This window comes from Myxocyprinus asiaticus, chromosome 39 (assembly GCF_019703515.2).
Source record: "Myxocyprinus asiaticus isolate MX2 ecotype Aquarium Trade chromosome 39, UBuf_Myxa_2, whole genome shotgun sequence".
NCBI classification, from domain to species: domain Eukaryota; kingdom Metazoa; phylum Chordata; class Actinopteri; order Cypriniformes; family Catostomidae; genus Myxocyprinus; species Myxocyprinus asiaticus.
Window position 1 is genome coordinate 8,527,613 of NC_059382.1, and position 12,332 is coordinate 8,539,944.

Sequence of the window (12,332 nt, forward strand, 5' to 3'; positions counted from 1 at the left end):
AGTGGTTGAAGTTCATAACCAACGGAAGTCATATTCTTGTATCCTTGCACGTATCATGCCAACGTTTAGTTCACCCAAAAATAGCTCCCACTTATGCCTTCCCAGATGAGTATGACTTTCTTTACTCTTCAGAACACAAATTAAGTTTTTATAAGAATATCTCAGCTCTGTAGGTCCATACAATGCAAGTGAATGGTGGCCAGAACTTTGAAGCTCCAAAAAGTACATTACTGCAGCATAAAAGTAATCCATATGACTCCAGTGTTTAAATCCATGTCTTCAGAAGCGATATGATAGATGTAGGTGAGAAACAGATAAATATTTAAGTCCTTTTTTTATTATAAGATTGAGGGTAAGTAAATTATGAGAATTTTAATTTTTGGGTGAACAATTCCTTTAAAGATGTTAAAATACAAGATACATTTTGCACAGAAAAGGTTAGTAAGGGATTCTATCACACTAGTATCATGTTAACATGTTCAATGATAAGTTCTTGATGCTATGTTTTTAATTTGAATGTGTTTCTGTTTACTTCCATTATAGGTGTCTCCGCTATTTTTGTTTTTTATTCAAAAAAGTCACATTTATTTTCTGTGGTAATCAACAATATGCCACAGAAGTTTAAATATATATATATATATATATAAAAAAAGAGATTTCTTTAACCCTGATTGCCCTATTAAAAGTAATAACAATTATAATTAAAAGTAATTAAAATATTTTTTAATAGCGCCTTTCACAAACCCAAGGTCGCTTCACAATGCAAATGAATACAGCATAAGAAAAAAAGTATAACTAAAAAGACGTATAGGTTCTTAAGATTATAGCACCTTATCATCAATAATCATTTTTCTCTTTATAGGGTTCTTGAGTATGCTGTAAGTTTCATTGGAGATGCTAGAAGTTTTTGATGTTAAATTCTAAGTTTTTCAGAAAAGCATATTAGTTCCTGGGTTCTTCAAACACTAGTACTTAGTTTTTCTGAAAGAATAGACCGAAAACATTTCTAAAGAATAGAGAATAAATTATTTGTGGAACACTAGATATTGACATCATTATATAGCCTTTTTTTTTAAGTTGCAAATGTTCAGCGTTACAATGTCACGAACTGACATGATGTTATGTTAAATTTAGATTTTAAAAGAGAGCAAAGGTTTAGTTTGGAGCAGACCCTCTCATGGTTTACATCACGTCTTCATGGCTGCCGTGGGAGTGTGAGGTCATAAGATATATGTGTGTGTTCTACACCTCTGGATACGGTCTCACAGTTAGAGTGAGATAGAGAGAGAGAGAGAGAGAGAGAGAGAGAGAGAGAGAGAGATGACCCAGATATTACTGGGCAACCTGAATGACCAGACGTATGACACTCACCTGAATGCAAAAACATAACACAGACAGCGAAATGCAAAAACATATGTATTTATTTCTGTCATACTCTGTAAATTATTCAAAAGAAAAACAGTGATACAATAAGCATACTCTTTTTGTTTGTACTCTTTTTTTTGTTTGTTTGTTTGTTTGTTTTTTTTTTTGACATTCTAAAGTAAAAATACTAGAAAAGGTAAAGACTGCAACACTCTGAGTGCAAAAAGACACACACACACACTCGGACACCACTGTGCTAATGTTACACTCTCATAGTGCAACAAACGCGTCCACTGATTAAACTAGAGAATATTTACACACTGCAAAACTCAAAACTGCAGAGAGAGAGAGAGAGTGAGTGAATGAGAGAGCTTGTGTGTCATTTTTTTATGTGTCAACCACAATTGCAATGTTTCTGAAATGTTCTCCTTTTTTAAATTTCTTTTTTAACATTTATTTTACATGTTATAGTTCTTTAGAAGTATTTTGTATATATTTATTCATTGTGTGATTTTTTTTTTTTCTCCAACATCTAGGAAGCTAAACGTTTTGTTTATCAAAAGATTCCTTTGTATGTGTAAAAGTGCACTGCGAAATTACTGCAAACAACTCTGCAAGAAACTGGTAAGTGGCTCTTTCATTTTATTTTTGAACTGATGGTGGTTTTCAACTAACTTGTTAAGAGAACAAACTCCCGAAGCATTCTCAATGTATGCCACAAAAACCCGTATTCTGGAACATTTCACATTAGAATTAAAATGCATCAAAGAATTCCATTTGCATCACATGCGTTCTATATAGAACCTGCCTATCTTCATTTCAGATTCCATGTATCTGACTCTGGGAAATCACTGTGTTGGGTTACGTATGCTTGGTTCTAACTCTCTAACTGAGATATTACAGGAAAAACAGATTCCCTTGCTATCACATCCTGAACCCCCAATAAAAAGATCCGAATGCTTTCAGCCAAGGATACAAAGATTGGAAATTCCCCCCCAGAAACCTGAACATTGTCTTTTTTGGATTTTTGTCCTTTTAGTGTATAGACAAGACAGTTAGATTCACTATAAGATCCATGATGGCATTTTGGTTTCTATGACTGCAGCCCAATTCACAGTCTTACTGTACATAGAATGCAAAATTAGAATTAGTGCATTACAAATCATAATATGTTGACAATAGTAAGCCAAAGGTGCCAGGATGATATACATTTTCAGATGAGTTTTTGAAGCTTTTTGGCTTATTTTGCCCACAAACCCCTTGCACAGCAGAAGAGAAGGTATTTGTAATGGTTTTCCTTTGACTTTTTCAGTTGAAGTTAAAGGACTAGTTCACCCAAAAATGTAAATGCTCTCATCATTTACTCACCTTTATGTCATCATAGCTGTGTATGATTTTTGTTCTTCTGCAGAACACAAATGAAGATTTTTAGAAGAATATTTCTGCTCTGTAGGTGCACACAATGCAAATTAATGGTTACCAGAACTTTGAATCTCCAAAAAGCACAAAGGCAGCAAAAAATAATCCATAAGACTCCAGTGATTAAATCCATATCTTCTAAAGCGATTAAGTCATTTTTTAATATAAATCTCCATTTTCACTTTCACTTCCACATTCTTCTTCTTTTGTTTTTTGGCGATTCACATTCTTCGTGCATATCCCACCTACTGGTCGAGGCTGGTCAATGGTGGAGATTTACAGTAAAAAAAGGATTTAAATATTGATCTGTTTCTCACTCACGCCTATCATATCGCTTCAGAAGACATGGATTTAACAAGTGGTGTCTTATGGAGTACTTTTATGCTGCCTTTATGTCCATTTTTGTGCTTCAAAGTTCTGGCCACCACTCACTTGCATTGTATGGAAATACAGAGTTGTGATATTCTTCTAAAGATTTCTTCTGCAGAAGACATAGTCATACACATCTGGGATGGTATGAGGATTTTCATTTTTGGGTGAGGAAGGGGGGGCGGGAGGGGGTGGCATTTGTTAAGGGGTGCATTGCTCCCTTAGATTTTCCTTGTGTCCCACCAGAAAACTTCTGACCCCCCCAACCCAAGCAAAAATATCAAGAAGGAGCACCCCCGGACCAACAAAGAGATAAACAGCTGTCCACCCTAAAGATCCTAGTACCAGCCCTGACGCAGGGTATAAGCATGCAAATTGGATACTTCAACACATGTTACTGCACCTCACTTAGCTCTGCTTAAGTTTTTGGTCTTTGGATTTCCTCCTAACTCTCTGTTTGTTTGCTTGTGAGTTTTCTTTGTGGTGACATCTGTTAGTGATGTTAGTTGTTGAATTAGCCTTCAATTTGTAAACCTTTTATGACATCATACCTTTATGACCTTTAATACCCTCCTAAAGTCTCTTATAATCACAGTGAACCCAGGTCTCCAAGGCAATGATTTTTACTTGGATGCCATATATATGTGAGTGTCTGTGGTACAATAATTTTTTTTTTTTTAAAGTGCTGCATTTTATGTGCAATTGAACATGGTTTAGAATGAAATTAAAGCGAGTAGGTACATTGAAGTGTGTCTTGTGTGTGTTGATTTAATATTGTGTGTGTTAGATGAGCAGAGAAAATGTTTAGATGTGTGATTGTGTGTTGTGATAATGGGATGGCAGTAAGGGCTTCAGACATATTGCCCTATCTTTAGGTGTGTGGCTTTATCACACCTGAGCAGACATCAATCAGAGCATTATCATGACATCACAGTCCTGCCCATAGCAGTGCAAAATACAAGAGAGCACAGTGTCTCTATGGCAATCGCTGTATACTAGAGCGTAACAAGGTTTGTGTCACATTAATTGGCATAAAAAATCTGCATTGGTCCCTCAGATGACTGACAGCAAAGCCAGACAATGTTTAAGTGACACCAACACCTGATCACTGCTCATTGGCAATTCCACATAACCATTAAGTAATAATAAAAAATAAAAAAAATCTGCTTAAAAGGTCAATGAAAATACAGTCCACCTCTCCAAACCAACCTGATTCAGTTTTCTGAACTCATATTATATTACTTTTACTCTATTAATGGCCATAAAAATTATTTACGCACATAAATGAATGCAAATGCTACTAACCACACAAGCATGCGTTTTTCACACCACAATGCAAGTAGGGCACTCTCAGGCCACATCTACGCTCATCACTATTTTTAGCTTCCTAATGTCAGCATTTTCCAAAGGATGCCATAATGGAGGGTGTTTTCGAAATGTTCCATTTTCGGTGGAGGACAATGCCGTTCAAGTGCAGATGAGAGGTGTGAATGTAGCAAAATCAGTCTGTTTTCAAACGGAAATGTGGACATGGCCTTAGTGCTGCCACAAGGGGTGCTATGGTACATTAGCATAAACAGTGGCCTTCTGCTGTCTGTCGTCAATTACTGTCATGGCGGTGCAACAGTTTGAAGAAAATCTTGCCAAGCAAGTTAGGCCATGTCCACACTAATACATTTTTGTTTATAAACACATTTTGCTATGTTTACACCTCTCATCCACACTGAAATGGCATTTTCCTCCACAAAATACGGACACGTTCGAAAACACTCTCTAGTACCACATTTTGGAAAACTATGACGTTACAAACTGAAAATGGAGATTTAAAACGAAACAAATTTGTGTGGACATAGGCAGGGGTGGACTGGGAGGAGAAATCGCCCGGGATTTTACATAGAAACTGGCACCAAAAGTTGTTGAGCGGGGGGTGGGGTGGGGGATGGGGGTTGTTGGGGGTTGGCATATCGCTGCGGCCCATTTCAGCTTATCGCAGCCCATTCGGCCACGTTTCGAGGTTGGCCCTGTTCTCCCGATGGCCAGTCCACCCCTGGAGGTAGGATACATCTAGACTAATATGCTTTTGTTTGATAACGCATTGATTTTGATACATTTACTCCTCTCGTCCACACTGGAACAGCATGTTCCGCCACTGAAAATAGACACTTTCAAAAACGCTCTCTAGTAACACGTACTTTGGAAAGCAATGACGTTAGAAACTGAAAATTGAGATTTAAAACAAAAACAAATTAGTTTGGACGTAGGCTACATCCAGACTAATATGCTTTCATTTCAAAACGCATTGATTTTGCCACGTTTACACCTCTCGTTCACACTGGAACAGCATTTTCCACCACCGAAAATGGACACTTTCGTAAACGCTCTCTAGTACAATGGATGTTAGAAAACGGGAAACAGAGATTTTTAAAGAAAATGGATTAGTGTGGATGTGGCCATGTCTACACTATTAAGTTTTCGTTTGAAAATGCATTTACTACGCTGCGTTTACGCCTCTCGTATACACTAGAATGGCATTTACCTCCAACAAAACAGGACACCTTCGAAAACCCTCTAGTACTGCATACTTTAGAAAACGATGACTTTAGAAAACTGAAAACAGATTAATGTGGAGTTGGACTTGGGCCACGTCCACACTAATACGTTTCTGTTTAAAAACTCAATAATTATGCTACGTTTAACCCTCTCATTCACAGTAGAATCCTGTTTTCCTCCACAAGTGTTTCGAAAACAAGCTCCAATACTGCATACTATGGAAAACAACGAAGTGAGTTTTCAAACTAAATCTGATTAGTATGGATATGGCTGACAAGTTTAGATAGCTTCCTGCATAATAACACTTCTTGTTTTTTTAACAGATATTTGAAAGCAACTGTCACCCCCTTTTGGTTTGTTACTATTACATTATGTACAACAGGACTGCAGTTGGCAATGCACTGGCTAAGCATTTGCGTCTGCGTATATGAATAGAGTATGTTTCCGGCCTAATCAGCTCATCTGATTCTAGAATCAGCTCAAAACATACATAAAGGCAGTTACTCTATTGCCATGTCAGAACCATGCTTTGTTTGCCAGGGGGCAGTGCTTATGATAAGTACATGCTTGTCATACCCAGTTAACGTCCAATTTCAAGTGTGCTTGAATGCACTGGCATGGCTTTTTAATTGTGACCATGGTAAACTTGAAAGGCCTATGGGTACAGCCTTGATGAGAGTAAATTGATGGTTCTTTGCTGCTTAGTCCTTCTTGTGTGAGCTAAGACTTTGTGCATAACCTCCATAAAGCCTTTTCAGTACAACAATATTGCCTCATGCCTGCCCTGGACTGTTGCGGTAATGCTCAACGAGTGTGTTAACTGACAGTATGTCTGCATAGTGCATCATAAAAGGTTGCAGTCTGTATTAGAAATGTATTATCTGACATGGTGTATGGCCAGATTTATGAAAGCCACTGTGATAAATGGAACCTCTCAACTTGGTGAAATGTGGTACCACAAAATCTGTCATTATGCAGTCTCTGATCAGGTGACCTGAACTGCATGTGCAAAACCATTTAAAGGGATAGTTCACCCCAAAAGAAATGTTGTCATCATTTACTCACCCTTTATGCTGTTCCAAACCTGTATGGAACAACTTTCTTACGTGGAACACAAAAGGAGATGTTTGGAAGAATGCTAGATTCATTGTATGAAATCTCATCATATGGGTTTAGAACAACATGACGGTGAGTAAATCATGACAGTATGTTCATTTTGGGGGGATCTATCTCTTTAATGTGTCTTAGTAAATTTCTTTAAAAAGTTTTACTTATAGTATGTATGACTGTCATGTAGCTGTTAAGGTTGAACATTCAAGAAAGGAGTTGAACAGCACCAAACGTTAGGTCATAAAGCAGCTGATATTAGTGTGTATTTATGAGTTTCCAAGACTCACAATTAACAGCACCTGCTGACCTCACAAGAGTGACAGGAAGTGCCCAGTACCTCACAGTTTATCTGACCAACAACCTCAATAAAATCCATAAACAGCCCAATCTCTACAGTAATAACCAATCTAATCAAACCAACAACCAATCATCTTCAAGTCCATCCCAGAAATCATAGGCCTGACACCTCACAATCCAACATTTTAAATACAGACACCAAAAATGTATTATTTCCAAATAAACTCTGCATACAAAAAAATAAATAAATAACAAAAACACCATCCATGCTGTATAACCAAATGCATAGCCATAAAAAACAATGTTGTTCTCAATGGAATTACTGCACATATTTCACCACACATTATAGATTATTTCCCCAGACACACAGATGTGTGCCAAATATATATAAACACCCCAAAAAAAGGATAGAAAATAAATATCCATTCTGAAGAGGACAAATATCATCTTATGGGTAAAAGTATACTATTCTGACTCCGCTTTTCATATTAATCATATTTAATATTAAGACAGTTATTTCTGATATAAAAATATTAAATATAAACAGCGGAGATCTGATAATCCTTCAGGTATATTTCACGTAATCCTGCTTTTTTTTCATCCTGCTAGCTTTCAATCAATGTTTTGACATGCCCCCAAGTGGGTGTGTCAGTTTATCTCCATGGCTGCAGTCTACTGGTCACCCATTATATAGCAGTGTCCCAAAATACAGTGGTTTGGGTGGAGTAAGGAGGAGGGCCGTATTTCTTTCCCCCATTGGTCTTCTTCCAGCTGGGGAGGATGGGCATGCTGTCCTGCTTGCAGAGAGCTTTGTCTGTCGGTCTCTGTCTGGCTTTTATCTCCTTGCAGAGGTGGCGTTTCTTCTCGATCATCTCCATCATGGTGCTGTCCCCACATGCCCAAGGCATTGGAGGGATCTAATGGGCAAGGAGGGGTGGCAAGGGGGGTCAGATAATAGTACCGCCAATCACACCTGGCCACATTTCAGAAACATTCTAACTCTTGAATACTATCTTATCTTTTTAGTAATCATTTAGATTTCAGAATCCTAATTCAACTAGATTTTAATTTTAGACTTAAAGGAATAGTTGCCCCCAAAATGAGGGTTCTGTAATCATTCACTCACCCTCATGTTGTTCCAAACACTTTCATTGCATCTGAAAGTGAATGGCGACTGAGGCTGTCATTCTGTCATATAGGTTTGGAACAGCATAAGGGTGAATAAATGATGACAGAATTTTCGTTTTTGGTTGAACTATTCCTCTACAACTTAAGATTGGAAGTTTCTATAATACGGCCCTGTATTGTAACTCAGCCACATTTAACCCTGTGATTAGGGGTGGGCAATATACCACTTAAATTGAGTAATGCTGCCACATGGTCAGAAATACACATTTTACCTCAGAAGTTATTAATTAACATCTTTGTCAACTGTGTATTAGTATGAAGTCACAAAAAGGTTTCCAGTATCCAATGGAAGACTAAATGTAAAACAAATTCATAGTGGAGGGGTTTGCTTCAGAATCAAAGCAAGCACTTGTTCGAACTAAAAAGAGGAAAGTATTAGCAAACAAATGAAACAAACCACAGCACAAAGAAATTAAGTCACACCACAATGGAAATAAGCCTCAACAAACAAAATTAAAACACAACACAATTAACAGAAAATAAATGTTTTAAACACTGATTTTTAATATGTGTGGCAATTCTGACTCAATGCAGGCAAGATCTTGATTTCATTGTGGTGTGGCTTAATTTTGTTGTGTTGTGTTTTATTTTCATTGTGTATTGGCTGTTGTGTTGTGGTTTAATTTTGTTATGTTGTGGCTTATTTCCATTGTGTATTGGCTTTCCTGTTGTGTTGTGTCTTATTTTGTTGTATTGTGGATTGTTTCCATTGTGTATTGGCTTTTCTGTTGTGTTGTGCATTATTTTTGTTGTGTTGTGGATTATTTCCATTTTGTATTGACTTTTCTGTTGTGTTGTGTCTTATTTTTGTTGTGTTGTGGATTATTTCCATTGTGTATTGGCTTTTCTGTTGTGTTGTGGCTTAATTTTATTGTGTTGTTGATTATTTCCATTGTGTATTGACTTTTCTGCTGTGTTGTGGATTGTTTCCATTGTGTATTGTCTTTTCTGTTGTGTTGTGGTTTATTTTTGTTGTGTTGTGGATTATTTCTATTGTGTATTGGCTTTTCTGTTGTGTTGTGTCTTATTTTGTTGTGTTGTGGATTGTTTCCATTGTGTATTGGCTTTTCTGTTGTGTTGTGTCTTATTTTTGTTGTGTTGTGGATTATTTCCATTGTGTATTGGCTTTTCTGTTGTGTTGTGGTTTAATTTTGTTGTGTTGTGGATTATTTCCATTGTGTATTGGCTTTTCTGTTGTGTTGTGTTTTATTTTGTTGTGTTGTGGATTATTTCCATTGTGTATTGGCTTTTCTGTTGTGTTGTGGCTTAATTTTGTTGTGTTGTGGATTATTTCCATTGTGTATTGGATTTCTGTTGTGTTGTGGATTGTTTCCATTGTGTATTGGCTTTTCTGTTGTGTTGTGGTTTATTTTTGTTGTGTTGTGGATTATTTCTATTGTGTATTGGCTTTTCTGTTGTGTTGTGTCTTATTTTGTGGTGTTGTGGATTGTTTCCACTGTGTATTGGCTTTTCTGTTGTGTTGTGGCTTAATTTTGTTGTGTTGTGGATTATTTCCATTGTGTATTGGCTTTTCTGTTGTGTTGTATTTTATTTTGTTGTGTTGTGGATTATTTCCATTGTGTATTGGTTTTTCTGTTGTGTTGTGGCTTAATTTTGTTGTGTTGTGGATTATGTCCATTGTGTATTGGCTTTTCTGTTGTGTTGTGGCTTAATTTTGTTGTGTTGTGGATTATTTCCAATGTGTATTGGCTTTTCTGTTGTGTTGTGGATTGTTTCCATTGTGTATTGGTTTTTCTGTTGTGTTGTGTCTTTATTTTGTTGTGTTGTGGATTATTTCCATTGTGTATTGGCTTTTCTGTTGTGTTGTGTCTTATTTTGTTGTGTTGTGTATTATTTCCATTGTGTATTGGTTTTTCTGTTGTGTTGTGGCTTAATTTTGATGTGCTGTGGATTATTTCCATTGTGTATTGGTTTTTCTGTTGTGTTGTGGATTGTTTCCATTGTGTATTGGCTTTTCTGTTGTGTTGTGGCTTAATGTTGTTGTGTTGTGGATTGTTTCCATTGTGTATTGGCTTTTCTGTTGTGTTGTGGCTTAATTTTGTTGTGTTGTGGATTATTTCCATTGTGTATTGACTTTTCTGTTGTGTTGTGGCTTAATTTAGTTGTGTTATGGATTATTTCCATTGTGTATTGGCTTTTCTGTTGTGTTATGATTTATTTTGTTGTGTTGTGGATTATTTCCATTGTGTACTGGCTTTTCTGTTGTGTTGTGGCTTAATGTTGTTGTGTTGTGGATTGTTTCCATTGTGTATTGGCTTTACTGTTGTGTTGTGGCTTAATTTTGTTGTGTTGTGGATTATTTCCATTGTGTATTGGCTTTTCTGTTGTGTTGTGGATTATTTCCATTGTGTTTTGGCGTTTCTGTTGTGTTATGGCTTATTTTTGTTGTGTTGTGGATTTTTCCATTGAATACTGGATTTCTGTTGTGTTGTGTCTTAATTTTGTCGTGTTGTGGCTTATTTCGTTATGCTGTTGCTTTTCTGTTGTGTTGTGACTTATTTTCATTGTGTTTTGGCTTTATTTCATTGTGCTGTGGTTTATTTCTGTTGTGTTTTCAGCTTTTATTTGCTTTGCTAATTTTGTTGTGTTATACACCCCTGGGCCACCGTAGTAAAGCCTTATTTTTTTTTCTTTTTAGCAGAGTAGATGAAAATATAACTTATTAACATTTTAATTTGATTTATTTATAAACTTGTTCTATTGCAATAGATATTGCAGTTCTACCACTAATATGGACATTATTTTAAATCAAAAAGGAACTTTCATTATACTGTATATCATTATCAGACAAAAAAGTAAAGAGAATCACGATATCAATTTGTACTTTTATCACCCACCCATACCTTTGATGTATGATGTCCACTCCAGTTAAAGCTATTATTAAACATTTTCAATGGTAGGCTATATGTCATTCTATACCACTGCCCTCTTTAAATGCCATCGAGTTTTTATATTTATGACTAAATGAATTCAAAATGGCTGATGAAAGAGGTGATGCACCAAGTATCTCTGGAATATTGACTATTAGCTTCCTTTTCAGTGGACATATACCTAACTCTCTCAAAATACATAATTAAAACAGAGATTTTTTCCTTTTGATGAAATCATTCTTGAATCAAAGGGTTAAATCATGAGGTTTTTCTATACGTGGCTCTGGTTTCTCAGCCCTCACTTTTCTCTATTTTCTAAGTGTGAAGGTGGTAAGTACAAAACATACTTTCATAATAAAGGCAGTGTTTAATTATTCATGTCATTTAATAGAGTTCGACCAGTCAGAATGTATTGCCATTCAGTCTAATTCTCATTCTCCCTCCATATCTCTCAGTCTTAATCATGTACACACATAATAAATGACCATGCACCTTTAAAAACAAATGCTGTATAAGTGACACAAAATCTAATTGTTGAATACATGAGTACACACAATATTTCAGACATGCACACGCGCACACACACACACACACACACACACACACACACACACACACACACTTACAGAATTGTGCTTTTTAAGGTAGGAGGCAGCAGACAGACACAGAAAGGACAGTGGACACCCTCTAGTAGAACATGTAATTTTGACAAGGTTTTATTTAGTTTTTTTGTTTGGGTTAGTTTTATCCCTTGATTTTACTGTGTATTTGGGTTAGTTAAATTACAGTCACTAACAGTCAAACACACACAACTGGGGAGTGAGAGTGGAGCTGAATTTATACTTCATGTTTTTTTCTGTTTAAGTATTCTGAGTAAAAGAGTTTACATTGTGTAAGCATAAGTAATCTATGTGTCATCACTCATCAGTGTGTTTATCTGTTTATCTATGGCTACAGCTATGTCCCTATGAAACAATTTTAACAGGTTTTTGTTCTAATATCGCTACATTGTGTTCTAATGTATCAGTAACCTCTGTCAGCTGTGAGATGTGTAACTGACTCCCCAGTCTCTGTGAAAGTGACAGCAATATGAAAAACAGAATAATTTATTAGATTTGTGTACATAATACAGTTGCTCTAAAA

At 36.2% G+C, this 12,332-nt stretch overlaps 1 protein-coding gene across 1 annotated transcript in view; it reads right to left on the bottom strand.

Moving 5' to 3' along the window:
• Nucleotides 1-6,974: 6,974 nt before the first annotated feature.
• The window catches only part of LOC127430172 (neuronal tyrosine-phosphorylated phosphoinositide-3-kinase adapter 2-like), a 46,792-nt gene continuing 41,434 nt past the window's right edge, over nucleotides 6,975-12,332 (bottom strand). Inside the window, exon 7 of the mRNA XM_051679732.1 lies at nucleotides 6,975-8,027. Coding sequence (XP_051535692.1) covers nucleotides 7,797-8,027 — 231 coding nt within the window. The 3' untranslated portion in view covers nucleotides 6,975-7,796. The remainder of the gene's footprint in view (nucleotides 8,028-12,332) is intronic.